This window comes from Indicator indicator, chromosome 15, assembly GCF_027791375.1.
Source record: "Indicator indicator isolate 239-I01 chromosome 15, UM_Iind_1.1, whole genome shotgun sequence".
Taxonomy (NCBI): domain Eukaryota; kingdom Metazoa; phylum Chordata; class Aves; order Piciformes; family Indicatoridae; genus Indicator; species Indicator indicator.
The window spans coordinates 17602072-17615628 of record NC_072024.1 but is presented as its reverse complement, the minus strand read 5'-3'; the positions used below and the strand labels follow the sequence as shown (position 1 = coordinate 17615628).

General features: G+C 43.3%; 2 protein-coding genes across 2 annotated transcripts in view; both read left to right on the top strand.

The window, feature by feature from the left end:
* The window catches only part of STIMATE (STIM activating enhancer), a 32877-nt gene extending 31712 nt beyond the window's left edge, over positions 1 to 1165 (top strand). Inside the window, exon 8 of the mRNA XM_054387661.1 lies at positions 617 to 1165. Coding sequence (XP_054243636.1) covers positions 617 to 733 — 117 coding nt within the window. The 3' untranslated portion in view covers positions 734 to 1165. The remainder of the gene's footprint in view (positions 1 to 616) is intronic.
* A 6072-nt stretch (positions 1166 to 7237) lies between these two features.
* MUSTN1 (musculoskeletal, embryonic nuclear protein 1) lies at positions 7238 to 11350 on the top strand. The gene is made up of 3 exons (XM_054387662.1): positions 7238 to 7311; positions 10026 to 10146; positions 10921 to 11350. Exons 1-3 carry the CDS (start codon positions 7303 to 7305, stop codon positions 11025 to 11027), a joined length of 237 nt encoding a protein of 78 aa, XP_054243637.1. The 5' UTR covers positions 7238 to 7302; the 3' UTR covers positions 11028 to 11350.
* Positions 11351 to 13557: the final 2207 nt, after the last annotated feature.

The window sequence follows — 13557 nt, the reverse complement described above, 5'->3', positions numbered from 1 at the left end:
TACAAAACTAACAGCCAGTTCTAATTGAAAGTGAAGCTAACACACCTTAAGGTGAGAGGAAGCTGGTGGAGGCAACTGATTTTCAAGAATTATTTACATCCTTGCCTCAGCATAATTTTATTCTAAATTATATAAGTGGGCAGTTATCAGTTCACCTGAAGCATGGGTGATGTCTTTGAAGGTAAGGTGGTTTAGCTTTGGTTGGTCCATGTAACTGCTCTGCATTAGTCAATACTATTGCTGTGGAGGATTCTGCAATAAAACAGCTGCCATATTACCAGTGTGGTAGGCAGCTTCCTTGTGCTTTTTAATTTTAACAGCAGGCTGCTCCCACAGTTCTGGAGGTGCTAGGATCAGCTCTTTGGGTTTAGAGTCAGGGGCTGCAGTAGAGATTAATACACATGCATCCTGCTTCCCAGTTTACTGGGGGTTCCATATAGGATAGGGAATGGTTTTTGATGGTACTGGCAGTAAATCTGAATTCAGTTCTGTAAGCTCTTCCTTGAGCAAATGATAAGGTGCTTTGCAAACATTAATAAAGTAAAATCTTAGAAGTAGAGTGAAGAAAGGATGTGACTTTGATCCATGTCACTCAGAAGCTGTGATTTCTTTTTAGATCCTTATTTCAGCAGATGATGAGATGGAGGAATCAGATGCTGAAGACGACCTGCGTAGACTGACCAACTTAAAGCCCATTAAGAAAAAGAAGCACCGCTTTGGTCTGCCTGTATGACACATTCCCTGACCTGTGCATTTGCAGGTTTCATGGCAAAAAACTTCAGTCAGTGGGTTTTAATGTTGCAATTGCATCTCCCTTTTCATACAAACTGACTTAAAATCAAGGTCTACCAACAGAATGCAAAGGGTTGGAAGACTTCCAGTTCAGTTGCACTACAGACACACTGACCAATTATGCAAGAATGTCTTGTCATCACCTGGGAAGGCCACAGCCTGGCTGAGGACTGGGTGCTGAGGGGATTTGTATCTGACCTTTCAGAGAAGATCCGAGGAAACAGACACAGCAATCCTTCGCTTGTGGTTACTGGTGATGCAGATTAAGATGTTCTCACAAAGGCACCAGAGTCAGCTAAATTAAAGGAGTGTGTTTTCTTACTAAAACTGGCTTTTGCAGCATAATTCCTAGAGCAGAACAGTTTATGGTTACAAGCTGTAACTTAATGTTATTTTTTTAAGTACAAATGTTTACTTGCTACCAGGTACCTATGGAATTAATAGGTGGAACAAAGATTTTTTTTCTTTCTTTTTTTTTTCCCCAAGTCTCCTCAAATCTATTTGACTATTTTATATTTAAGTTATATTTTCATACAGTTGTATTTAAAGACTCTCTTTGTCAGAGAAAAGGGTGAAAGTTCCTTTTTTTGTGCAGAACAGGTCAAAAGATTTGTAGTGAAAAATCTTATTCATCTTGTGCCCTGGTTTGAGACAAAGGGATTGTAAGGGAAAAGCTCTCTGTCACTGCTCAAGTCACCAAATATCACTCCAAATACAGTCCTAAGTGTGCTTTTGACCCCAGAATTTGGAAATACCTTTCTTTAATTAGGAGGTTGTGTTCGCATATTTGACAAACATGCACTTTAGCGTATAACAAAAATCTGTTGTGATAAGTTGCTACTTTGTGAAATGAGTATCTATGGATGTCTCAAATTATTTCTGTTTCTGCAAGTCTCTTGTGCATACCTCTCAAATGACCTAAAAGAGAGAACATTTCTTATAGTCTTCCTTCTACGGGGCCATGATCCAATGGAAGCAGTTGTGCTGCAATTGCAAATCATGCTATCCCTTGGTTTTTGTTGGAAAAGCAATCTGCTATTTAATGTGCTTTAATTTCCTGTTTCATTTCCATGAAGTTTGCTTATCCTTTAGCATTGAAAAAATGAAACACCAAAACCCCACAGGTATAATCCAGTAGTTACTACAGAATTGTTGTGGTTCTCAGTGTCTGTCCTCTGATAATTGACAACAAGTGCTGATCTGAAACCCAGCAGACATCTTTTCAGTGACATCCTTTGGCTCTGTGTGTTTTCAAAGTGATTGTTTCTGACAGCTTTCCCTGCGTAGTGAAACCTAGTGCAGGACAAGGCCATGTGTCAAAGAGGTGACAACATACCTTAATCGCAGATCTGTTGTAGTATCTGGACATCAGAAATGTCCTAAGCCTTAAACCAAACAGTTTTGTTGGAAAACTGCTCAGAACTTTGTAAGATTTTTTACATTTTTTATAGATTTACTAGGTCTTGCCGTGATTTATTATCTAGGCCACTGCAAAGGGGTTCTTAGGCCTTAGTAACTACTGAACTGTGCGCTCCCGTCCTCGTTTTCACCGTTCCGAGCATTCCTTTTTCACCGCTTGGCCGCCGAGGTGAACACAATGTTCTTAAGACTTCAGGTACACCTCAGCGTGTCCAGCTGCTAGAAGGGACATTTTACCAAACCTAATGTTGGCAAGTTTAGGTGAGCCACTGACCTCTGTTACTGTGCACTGAAATGTAATAACTGCAATAAGTTTAATACTAGTGTTTCTTTTAGACCAAATCTAGAAACTAACGACAACAGAAGCTTAATTGAGTTATTCTGAAATGGGGGTGGGAGGATGGGGAAATGTCCCTAATCAGTGTTGCCTCTGTTTTAGGGTTTTCTGGAGTTTTTTCATTGATTGTGTGACTTGCATCTTCTCTGGACTGTTTCCACTGGGTGAGCGCATGTCTCCTAAAGCACAGTACTCCAAGGAATTCATTTTCATTGGCAAAGTAGTCTCACAGTCCACTTTTCTAAAGGGATTTAAGAGCTAGGACTGGCTCTTATAGAATCGTAGAATGATCTTGGTTGGAAGGGACCTCCGAAAGTCATCTAGTCCAACCCCTCCTGCAGTCAGGAGGAGTATACTCAACTAGACCAGGTTGCATATGTCAGCATTTTTTTTTTTTTAGGGTAGGATTTATTGTATTTCAGATAGTGAAGCTGGTCAATGTGCTTCATACCACTGCATAGCCACTGCTGTCCTCCTCAGCCATCACAGGTAACCCAGCAGCGCACACAAATTGAACTGAATGAGCTTTCGTTTTTATCTTCCTTTTCCCTCCTTTTCTCCAGTTAATTATCAAAATTATTATTTCTAGTTCTAGTCTCATGTTCAGTCTGTGAAGTGTCAGTAAAAAATTATGGCCTTAATCATGTAAAACATTTCTTTTGAGCAGACCTCAAACTTGCTGACCAAGTACAAAACAGCGCAAAGCACTATGGAGCAGTTTCTTGAAGGTGGCTGTAACAAAGGGATATGAATGCCTAATTTTTCCTGTCTTAAGTGCTTAAATGTCACTTAGTGTGAGATTTCATAATGCCTAGCAAGGTGATGTAGTAAAGCACTATGAGCCAAAGAGACAGGAGTATTTTAAATAGCACAGTAGGCAGAGGAGCCTATCTTCAGAGGGGAAAACCAGCTCTTTCTCTACTAAGATAGAAATTCTGTTCATGACTTTAGCCAGACAACAAAAACTGGGGTTTCTTTCTCTACATTTTTATTATGAGAAAGAGATGGAATATAAAATGGACAGTTTTCCTCTTTGCAAGATGAAAATTAGAATTCTTGCAGTAGGTACAAGTAGGACAAGTGCTCTTGTGTGAAGAACTCATAGGTCTGAGAAGTAAGTATGTGCCTAGTGCTTCACTATGTCTTACTGTTCATTGAAATGTGTTGGCAGTACAGTCTGAAATCATGAAAATTCCTTTTATAAAGAGTTGATCCGGTAATATTAAAACATTTGTGTTATCCTCAGATTGGCACTCCAGATTTATGTACTTCAGGACAACTCGTAGCAAGGTTTGATTCAGGCTGTGCTTTAAAAAAATGGGATTGTTTGATGAAAGTAAGCTATGTAGTGTATGCCAAAGTAAGAGAGGGTTGTGAGTAAGAGGGTTGTAACTTACAGGAGAGAGAAAAAGTCTGGATGTGGATTGACTGTACCACAAGTGGTCAATGTATTAGCAGTTTCTAGTGTCTGACCTGTGACACATTTGCATAAATTTATAACACTGGTGTTGTCTGATATGTGGTTTTCAAGTTCTGGCTTTAATCTCTTCAGGTCCCCATGTCTTCTTACTTTAAGTAGGTAAATGCTGTCCGTTAATGTTGCTAACTAAAATGTACTATAGCTTTTCTTCAGGGAAAACTCAGAAACTGAGTTGCAAATTAGAGCAATGCAAAGTGACTCCCTCCCAGGTGTCTGCTCCACTCCCAGTTGTGCCTGGGGAGGGAGGTATGGGCTCTCACTCTGCTGAGAGCTGAGCATCACAAGGAATTTCTGCCACTGTGCTTGACTAACCCACGTTTGCAACTTTGCTGTGCTTTTTACAGGAGAAAACAGTAATGAAAATGAATCAATACAACCACATTGAGTCAGACTACATCTACAGCATAGGCGTGCAAACTTTTTTAGGTGAAGTTTCCAGTTCAGTTACTGAAAATGACTACTATGGTTTTACAAAGTAAAACTGCAGTATCTTTAAAAAAAGGACTCTTTTCTAGGTGTTCTTGTCTTGCGTGCTATCTGTCTCAACCTGAATGTTGGGTTTGTTTGTAAGTGAATTCAGAGTATAGCCTATGTGAGCAAAACCAACAGCTGTATTCTGCTGCCCTCTGTTTGGACCGTCTTGTTTAATCAGTGGCGTTCCCTTAAACTCATAAGGGTATCTGATGTAATTACCTTGTATAATGGTTTACAATAAAGTTTGACTTATTACAGATTTGTACACTTGTTTTATGCTTGTTCTGTTTGAAAAGGTAAATGCCTTAGTGTTTCGCAGCTCAGTGTGTTCTGCTGGGCACGACCTGCAGTGTTGATCCACCACTACCTCTGACTCCTCCATCATGTTTACCTGTTACTTGCACTACTTCCCACCTACTACCCACAAACAGCCCCATACCTGCAGCATCCTTAAGGGGCATTCAGAGAAGAACCTTCAACCTATTAAGCCTGTCAGCCTTCTGAGGGCTGTTGTCAGTTTCCTGGAGGAGAAGTTGCATCTACTGTGAGATCAGATGTGTGTACACTCCCTCAATTCTCCATGGTCATCGCCATACTTTTTAGCTGCAAACATTCCTCATCCAAGGAGTTTTCCACACTTCATGTTGCAGTGAAAGATGAAAGAGGGCTAACTTGTGTTTTTGATAGCCACTAGTGAATAAATGAGCCTATCTTGTTTCATTGTCATTCATGCTCCATTTAACTGATCAGAACCTCACCCAGGTGAACAGGATTTCTACTCTGACATGTAAGTAGCTGTAGATTTAGGTTGTTTTTTGAAGGAATGTAGCCCATAATCTGTAAGAGGAAATGGTTGTGCTGCGATTTCAGCATTGGTGTAGGAAATGTATGATCAAAAGGAACAGAATTGTCCAGGTTATGGGGGATGTCTTAGAAACTTCAGGATATGCTGCCTACCCCTGTAGATGTCTCATCTCCCCTGAATGGTATGTAAGCTGAAAGTGTTTTAATTGTTTGTATGATGATTTTGTTTGTATAAATTAAATTGCCATTAAAGAATAACTGTTGCTTCTGAGTGAGGAATGTGTAGTACCAATTAAATTAATCCATTTTGAAAGCTGAAAGGAAAAAAATAGTTCAGTATCTTGAATTCTGAATATTTGCTTTAAACATGCAGGATGTTACTGTGCTATTGTAATTGTGTCAGAATAGTGACCCTTGTGGGATGGCATAGAAACATCTTGGCAGAGGAGGAGAGGAGTTTCTTCATTCTCAGATTTTTTCCCACTGTACAAAGTAAGAGTGTGACTTGGATTCATGTTACTCAGAAGCCATCATTACTTTTTAGATCCTTATTTCAGCAGATGATGAGATGGAAGAATCAGACACTGAAGAAGACCTGTGTAGACTGACCAACTTAAACCCCATTAAGAAAAAGAAGGATGGTTTGGGTCTACCTGTATGACACCTTGTCCGACCTGTGCATTTGCAGGCTTAAAGGCAAAATGGGCACCTGGGGGCCTTGTGGACAGTTCACAACTGACAAATCCCATAGTCCTGATCATGTGGCACTGGTGCTGTGGTATTGATGCAACGGTTTTGTAATGAAAAATGCCATTTTTATTGGACCTCCTGAGCTTCTCTCTGTAGCCTAAGCAAAACACAGGCAGAGTGTGAGAAAAGACTAGGGATGGTTTCTGCCACTACAATGGTTGATGTTTCTAGTAAAAGATTTTTGGAGGACTGCCACCTCTGTCTTTCCATATTCGCATACCTGGCCGGACTCTTGGTTCTTCGTAAGTGTTGAGTGCAGGCACAGAAGTTTATTTATTTGCACAATGCAAAGAATTGATGTTAAAATACATCGCACCGTGGTGGTGTATATACACACCACCATGCAACCCACTCCTGGTAATTAAAAATTTAATTTAGTCTTAGAATGTTGTAGGTTGGATTTTTTTTGTTTGAGTTTTGGGTTTGGTTTTTTTTTTTTTGGGGGGGGGGGGTATTTTGTTTTGGTTTTGTGTTGGGTTTACTCCTGTCAGCATATGCAATGAGGAACAGTAAGTTTATTCCTGTCTGAGTAATCCATTCCTAAATGGCTGACAGGTGAAACTATTTACTAATACTGCTGTGAGCAGAAAGTGATTTTACACTCTTAATTGCAGAAGAGCCAGCAGCAGAGAACTTAAGCCATAGAACTGTGAAGGTGAAACCATACCCTGTTTTAGTAACTCTCCAAGACACACACAATGCTCCTCTCTTAAAGACTTGGGGCAGGTGGTTTTGTACTGGATGTTAGGTTGCCATAATGGGAGAGAATGTGTATTTTGCTACACTGAGTAGCACACGTGCTTCCCCCCCTCCCCCCGCCTCTCAAGAACATTCGGAGTCAGTGTTGTGTCCATAACAAAGTTTTGCCTTTTGAAGTTACAAACGGAGCCCTATCGGACCCCCCCGGAAGCTGTCTGGTAGCGGTCCGGGCTTCCCCCCTGCGGCCCGGCTGCCACAGCTGTCTGCTCTTGTCAGCCCCCGGCTCCCTCCATCCCCTGGCGCGGGGCGCGGTGAATACTGCACATCCGAGTCATCGCTAAGAATAAACCATGCCACAACAGCAGCCTCTCTCAACCTGAATCAGCCTGGCTCTGCTTTGGGAAAGTGACCCAGCGAGTGACTTCATGCTAGATGCTCTATATAAGCCGAGGAAAAAAACAGGCGTTCGCAGAGCTCGTAGGCTGGGTTCAATCAAAGCCGAGAAACGACCTCGGGAAGGGATTCTGGCCGAGTGAGCACCGCAGTTATGTCACAGGTATGGGGAGAGCTGGCCGAGGCTGGCTCCCCTTGGAGCAGGCCGCCCAGCAAATGTGTTACTGGTTTAGATGGTTTGCTCGGAACAGCTTCTCAGCAAGTCACCGTGGTTAACCAGCAAATTCAGCTTTCCTGCTCTTGTTTGATTATGCTGAAGTATTTAAACACTGTCTCTATGATTTTAACAAGTTAGGAGGGATTATCTGGTGAAGCAGCAAAGTAGCTGCTGTCCATATGCTTAATTAATTTGTTTTCTTAATGTTCTGGTTTACCATAAATGTTTTTATTTATGTAGGAGAGGGTATTTTCAGTCTTCTGGTTTGGGATGTTTTACAGGAGTGATTTCTGCTTTCCCAAATTGTTTTTTCAGACAATGATTTGAAATTTTGGCAGTCGTTTGGAAAGGCTGTGGCTATACTGAAGTGTGCTGCTGTGTAAAGCTTAATGCATTAACACACGGGAAAGGAGAGAGCATTGACTGAATTATTACTGTTAAGATGTGATATTTGAGACTGGAATCTTGTCTTGCACACTGCTGTGTTCATTTTGTGACTAATGGTTTGCCTTTACTGTGCTCCCCAATAATCAGTGTTTCAGAGCGATCTTAAAATCAGCTCAGAAACGTTGAGATCGTCACAGGAGTGTAATGTTTTCGACACAAGCTACACGTGCCTGGCTGCACACACCTCCTCCCTCCCCCCACCGTGAGTTTTCTGGGCTGTGCGCGATGAGGAGGAAGAACAGGAGAAGGGTAGAAGAGCACCGCCCTTCGACCACAAAGAGTAACTCCGTTTGGCTCATTTTCTTTACTCCAAAGAAAGGAACTTAAAAACTAGTCACATGTCTTGATAGCAAATACCTTTTGACCTGGGACAGGAGGAGGTGAAGCGCAGGCTGCACTGCTGTGCCAGTGGGGAGTGGCTCCTGGCAAACCCGGTTTACAAATGCACTTGAATTGGGAGCAATTAGCGGCTGCGAGGCTGGCAGAGCTGCCTGTGCTGGCAGGTCCAAGGCTCACCTCTGTGGCTCACAATAACCTTCCTGTGTAGCTGCTTCACTTCTTAGCTGGGGGCCAACTAATCCATAACAGCTGTCCTGATGGAAAATCCCCCTGTAATCAAAGCATGAGAAGTTTTATTTTAAAATAACTGGGTGATACCCAACACTTCTGCTCAGCCTGGCTGCGTCTCGGTGCATCTCAAGTACCTCTTTTCTTTAGTCTGTTCTCCAAGGGGTCTTTTGGCTTCCTGAAAGAAGCCTTGCAGTATATTGTCTTTTGCCAACACGGGGTGAAAGACTTTGGCAGATTTTGTATTCCTCTTAAGAAAACAAGAAGGTTTTTTTCCAATTTCTGTTCTGGAGCCAGCATGGGTCTGTACTGACTGCCTGTGGACCATGCCATAGGCATGAGGGCCTCTTCCCATCACATGCCAGTTTTCTTTACAGACAAATGACCCCTGGCTGTAGGGATGGTTACCCAGCTGGTTAAGCAGCTAACTGACCAAGAGCTGTTGTGAATTTTGAAGGGTTTGCTGTCAGCCATTCCCCTTGCTTGCTTTGGCTACTCGAGAATGTTTTCCCCAGAGATCTAGTGAATGTTTTGTTTCCCACAACACATGCAAATGGGATTGACAGCAAGCTATTCTGAGCACTCCCAGGAATTTACAGCCAGAAGGAAATATGCCGAAGGCTCCAGTGCAGCCAACCCCACCCCTGACCAGAGCCAGGCATGCATGTTCTGTCTCTGTAGGCTCCCTCAAACTTGCTCCTCCAGCCATTTGCAACCCTTGACGGATTTGTTTGCTTTCAGAACTTTTAGCTCCACTGCTGCCATAACACAAATAGTAGAAGTCCTGTGCATGTAGAAATGATCAGAAAAGTTTCTCACTGATGGTTTGGTGCAAATCTGTTAGAGATGGAGTGTGGGGGGATTTTACTCTTTTTAGTTGTATCTCCTGTGCCCCTGCATACTGCCTGGTGGGACCTGGGCAATCTGTCCTTGAAATAGTAAGCTGAAAAGGGACTGTTAATGGTGCTGACTGCTGATATGAACCAGCATTATCCTGATTTTCTTCTAGCAAACAATCCGCAAACAGATGAGCCCTTGGACATTGCAGTGTATTAGATTTCCTTCTTCTTTGGGACCTGAGACCAGTGTTTCAGATGTGTTCATGTGTGTGGATAACCCTGTTGAGTGCTCAGATACTTTTGTCCCTAAATTTAATATCAAGAATGGCTCAAGTGTTAAGTTTATTTCAACTAAATCAAGACAGACTTCAGAATGTCTCTGGCCAATTTCCCAAAGAAGTACTGAGTAAAACTGAGGCACAAGCACAACTTAGGAAGGAAGGGAATGTGGATTTCCTTCCCATATAGTGCAGATTATTGAATTACCAGTCTGTACCTGCAGAATGACTGGGCAGGGATGGACAGAGAAAATTTTTAAATAAATGTTTTAAAAAGTAACCAATCCACTGTCTCTTTCAACAGCTACGCAAGCAGAAGACATTTTCAGAACAGGAACAGTGGCAACAGCATTTGGGAAGGGCAATGCAGTCATGGTTGTGCAAAGATCTGGAGCTTAGCTTAGTGTATAGCCTCAAAATTGAAATTGGTGGAATGTTAGCAACCCTGTATGTTTGGTTTAAAGCAGCTTTGTTCCCTGTGCTTCTAAACACCAAATGTTGATGTGTGGGCAATGCATCTGTTTCTTAGCCAGCCCCTGTGAAAAAGAAGCGTCCTCCAGTGAAGGAAGAAGACCTCAAAGGAGCCAGAGGAAACCTTTCCAAAAACCAGGAAATTAAATCCAAAACCTACCAAGTAATGAAGCAGTGTGGTAAGTCTCCTTGATGGAAACAAATAAGCAGCCTTACAAAGTAAAACAGCTACTTCATGGTTCTGTTCAAGTGAAAGGGTGGAACAGCAGCCAGCAGTGTGCTCACTGACCACGGCCGGGCTGTACAGGGACTTTGCATCCATCGTTTTAACAGCACCAAGAGGACTCTGCTTGGAGCCATCATTCTCCCTGTTTTTGACAAAGCAGGAGGGAGAGCCTTGACTTTGCCTTTTGAACCAGAGTTCAATCCAAGCCCTGGGACCACAGTCCATGTCCACTGTTAGTGCCCAAATTGAAGATTGGAGACTTGATCATAGATTAGAGGATTTTTGGTTTCTCAGATGAATTTCACATTTGAGATGAGGCTGAAATTGGGGGGACAGGGGGAGGGAGGGGTTAAAGGGCATAAGGTGAGATAGAGTGACTGCTTGAAGTGAATACCCCTGATACTCTGTTTTGGTGATGGTTTTCTACCACCTGTGGGAGAGTATAAGGAAAAATGATTCATTTTAACTCCTGTTCAGCAGAATGTCCTGGACCTCAGTAATTTTCAAGTTTCTAAAGCACCTGGAGGGATTTGGGAAGAGCCAATGGCAGCAACCAGCTACGGGTGTCCCGTGCTTGGGATGGGAGCTCTGCGCTTTAGTTTTGGGAAGCTGATGGAGGGATGAAATATTTATCAAATGTCTATATATATATTTAGCAGTACTAGTGTTAGAATCCAGCTTTGGTATGCTGCTTCACTGATTGCCTCTCCTGGTTTTCTTTCCCAAGAACAAATGGGCTCTGCAGCACCCTCCATATTCAGCCGGGCTCGGACCGGGGATGAAACAGTCTTTGAGAAGCCGAAAGAGGAACCAGCCAAAAGTGTCTTTGGCTGACAGCACAGCTGGATGTGTCTCACCCAGATGGTGGTTGTAGTATTTTCCCAAATTTCTGCACCTTACACTAAAGTCACTGTAGATCCTAAGTAGTTAATTTCCACTGTAAGTCATTAAGTGGGGAATAGACTCATGTCAAAGGGTACAACTTCTGTGTTAATTTCTACTATGTGCTTTTTTTCTAAGTCTGGAATGGTGTTTGTTATAATGGTTTAATAAAAAAAAAGTTTGTTGGACACAGCTTGGCACATGATGGTGACTAATTTCAGTTTAGGCTTAGATTAATCCTGTGGACACTTGGGCATTACATGCTGTGATCTGGTTTCTCAGACACCGAGAATAAACATCTGAGTGACACAGGTTTAATGTCAGTGCAATCTTTTCACGCTGCCAAGGGGTAACTGAGGAGAAGCTGGACAAAAGGCTGCTACAGAAACCTGCAGACTTCACCCAAACCATTGCTGGCTGCAACAGGTGAAGCCCCTCAGGTCTGGGCAGTGGCACAGGGTGCTGGCCCCCTCCCCTCATGGCCTTCCCCTCCTAACCACCCTTACAGGCCTCCCCCTGCCACAGCTCTCCCCCTCACGCTGCCCCCTCAGAGCAGCAGGGCTGTGGTTTACTCACAAGCAGCTCAGCTGGGAGGCAGGGTGCCAGGCTGTCAGTGTGCCACAGTGCCAAGGGAGGGCTTTCTTGCCCATTCCACAGCAGCTTTTTCTCAGGCCCTTGAGGTTCTGCTGGGTGCAGCGAGCAGGGGGTGGCTGATGGCAGCACGGATGCCATGTTGCCCCTGACTGAAGAGACGAACGACCCACAGAGGGTCTCTGTACATCAGACCCACGCTGGGTGGAAACTGTTTTGTGTAACTCAGGTCTTGCTTCTGCTTCGTTAAATGTCAAACCTGTTTTCCCCTGAGGTTGTAAATGAGAGTATTTCCCCCCAGCTGGATCTCTGTGCCCAAGCTTTGTTGGCAGCTGCCATGCTTCCCTCCCGCCGTGAGTTTCTGACAGCGTGTCCGGGGATGACAAGGTAGGTGCCACCTTTATTTAGATAATTCATTTAATTTTGCATAGGCTAGACATGATTAAGAGGTAAAAGTGATATAGAAGGTCTCTGTGCACCATGAAGAATATCACCTTTGCCTTTTGTGTCCCAATCTCTTGAAGCTCCCAAAGAGGCTGCAGAGTGGGGTGTGCATAAGCAGCTGCAAACTCCTGGTGTTTAAGGGGCGGGGGGGGGGGGGGTGGTGGTGTCCTTAAAAAATTAAAGATATATCCCTGGTGTGTTACCCTGTCCTGTTTTTCTTGCTTTCAAAGATTCTTATTTGCAGCTAAGACCCTGCCTTCCCTCACTGCTGGACACTATTTCTCCATGAGGCCCAGGCTCCTCACAGGTAACTCAGCTCAGCATTTTCCTCTGAGAAAGACCCCATCCAGAACTTTGAAGATTAAAAACAAAACACAGTGAGGAAAAAAGTTTTCATCTCTGGTAACACTGAAGTTGTCCTCAAATCAGGTTCAATAAACTCTCCTTAATTAATCTGTGGTGAGAATTTGGTAGGACATTGCTTAGTAATTAGAAAAACAGAGAGGGACAAGTGGGGAAAAATGTCATTATTGCTTTCTTTTGTGTGATACAAGGGGCTGAATATTGCAAATGTGACAGGCTGGGTAGCAGGGCAGGTAGTGATGCTCTATTTTAGATCCAGATTTGGGGGTGTTGGTGCTGATTTAGCAAAGTGTAGAAACATCTGTGTCCCACAGACTTGCAAAGCAATGTTCATTCCTCAAGGTAAGAAGCCGTGGGTGGTGCAGGATTGGTGCCCACCAGCCCAGTGGGGATGACTGTCAGTGGTGGGTTGTACAGAAACAGGGCAGGGTGCTCAAGTCTGGACAAGGCTGAGCATGAGGATTTTCCTGTAGCTGCTTCAGCAAGGCACAAAGGGATGTTGTGTCAGTGTGAGCTGAAATTCCCCCCCCACCGACATCCCACTGAGGGATTTCACATCTTCCCTGGGTGCTGGTGGGCTCTGTGCACCCAGGAGCAGGGCAGAGCTGACCACAGAACCTAAATCTCTGCAGCTAAAGCAGCTCTTTAACATCCATGTGATTTTACATGTGAGTGCTAGAAAACCGATGATAGATCCACTTAATTGAAGCTAAAGCTTTGGCTCTTGGGGATCTTAGCCCACTAAGTGTATAATCTTCTGTATTATAAGAGATTAGAGCATTACACGAGTTGTAGAGGTTAATCAAAATGTATTGGAGTTTACATTTCTCTCTGTTAAAATAGACATATTTACATGTCGTGCTATAAACAACACAGGCTTTGCAAGTTGTATAAACAGTCTGGCTAGAAGAAGTGAAGTTCCTTTTTAACAAAAGCTGCTTAAAGCACAAGCCTTGTAAGCCCAGACTGTACTCAACAGACTCTTTATGGTGAACTTGTAAATGCCTGTCAAAGTAATAAATTACAGAGCCCTGCATTAGCTTCTCCTCACAAGTCTGAGACCACGGGATGCATGCTGTCCACT

Bases quoted from the DNA above. Each gene is read 5' to 3' on its own strand.
- MUSTN1 (XM_054387662.1), top strand. The intron at 10,147-10,920 runs GTAAGTCTCCTT...TTCTTTCCCAAG, and splicing joins CCAAGTAATGAAGCAGTGTG to AACAAATGGGCTCTGCAGCA.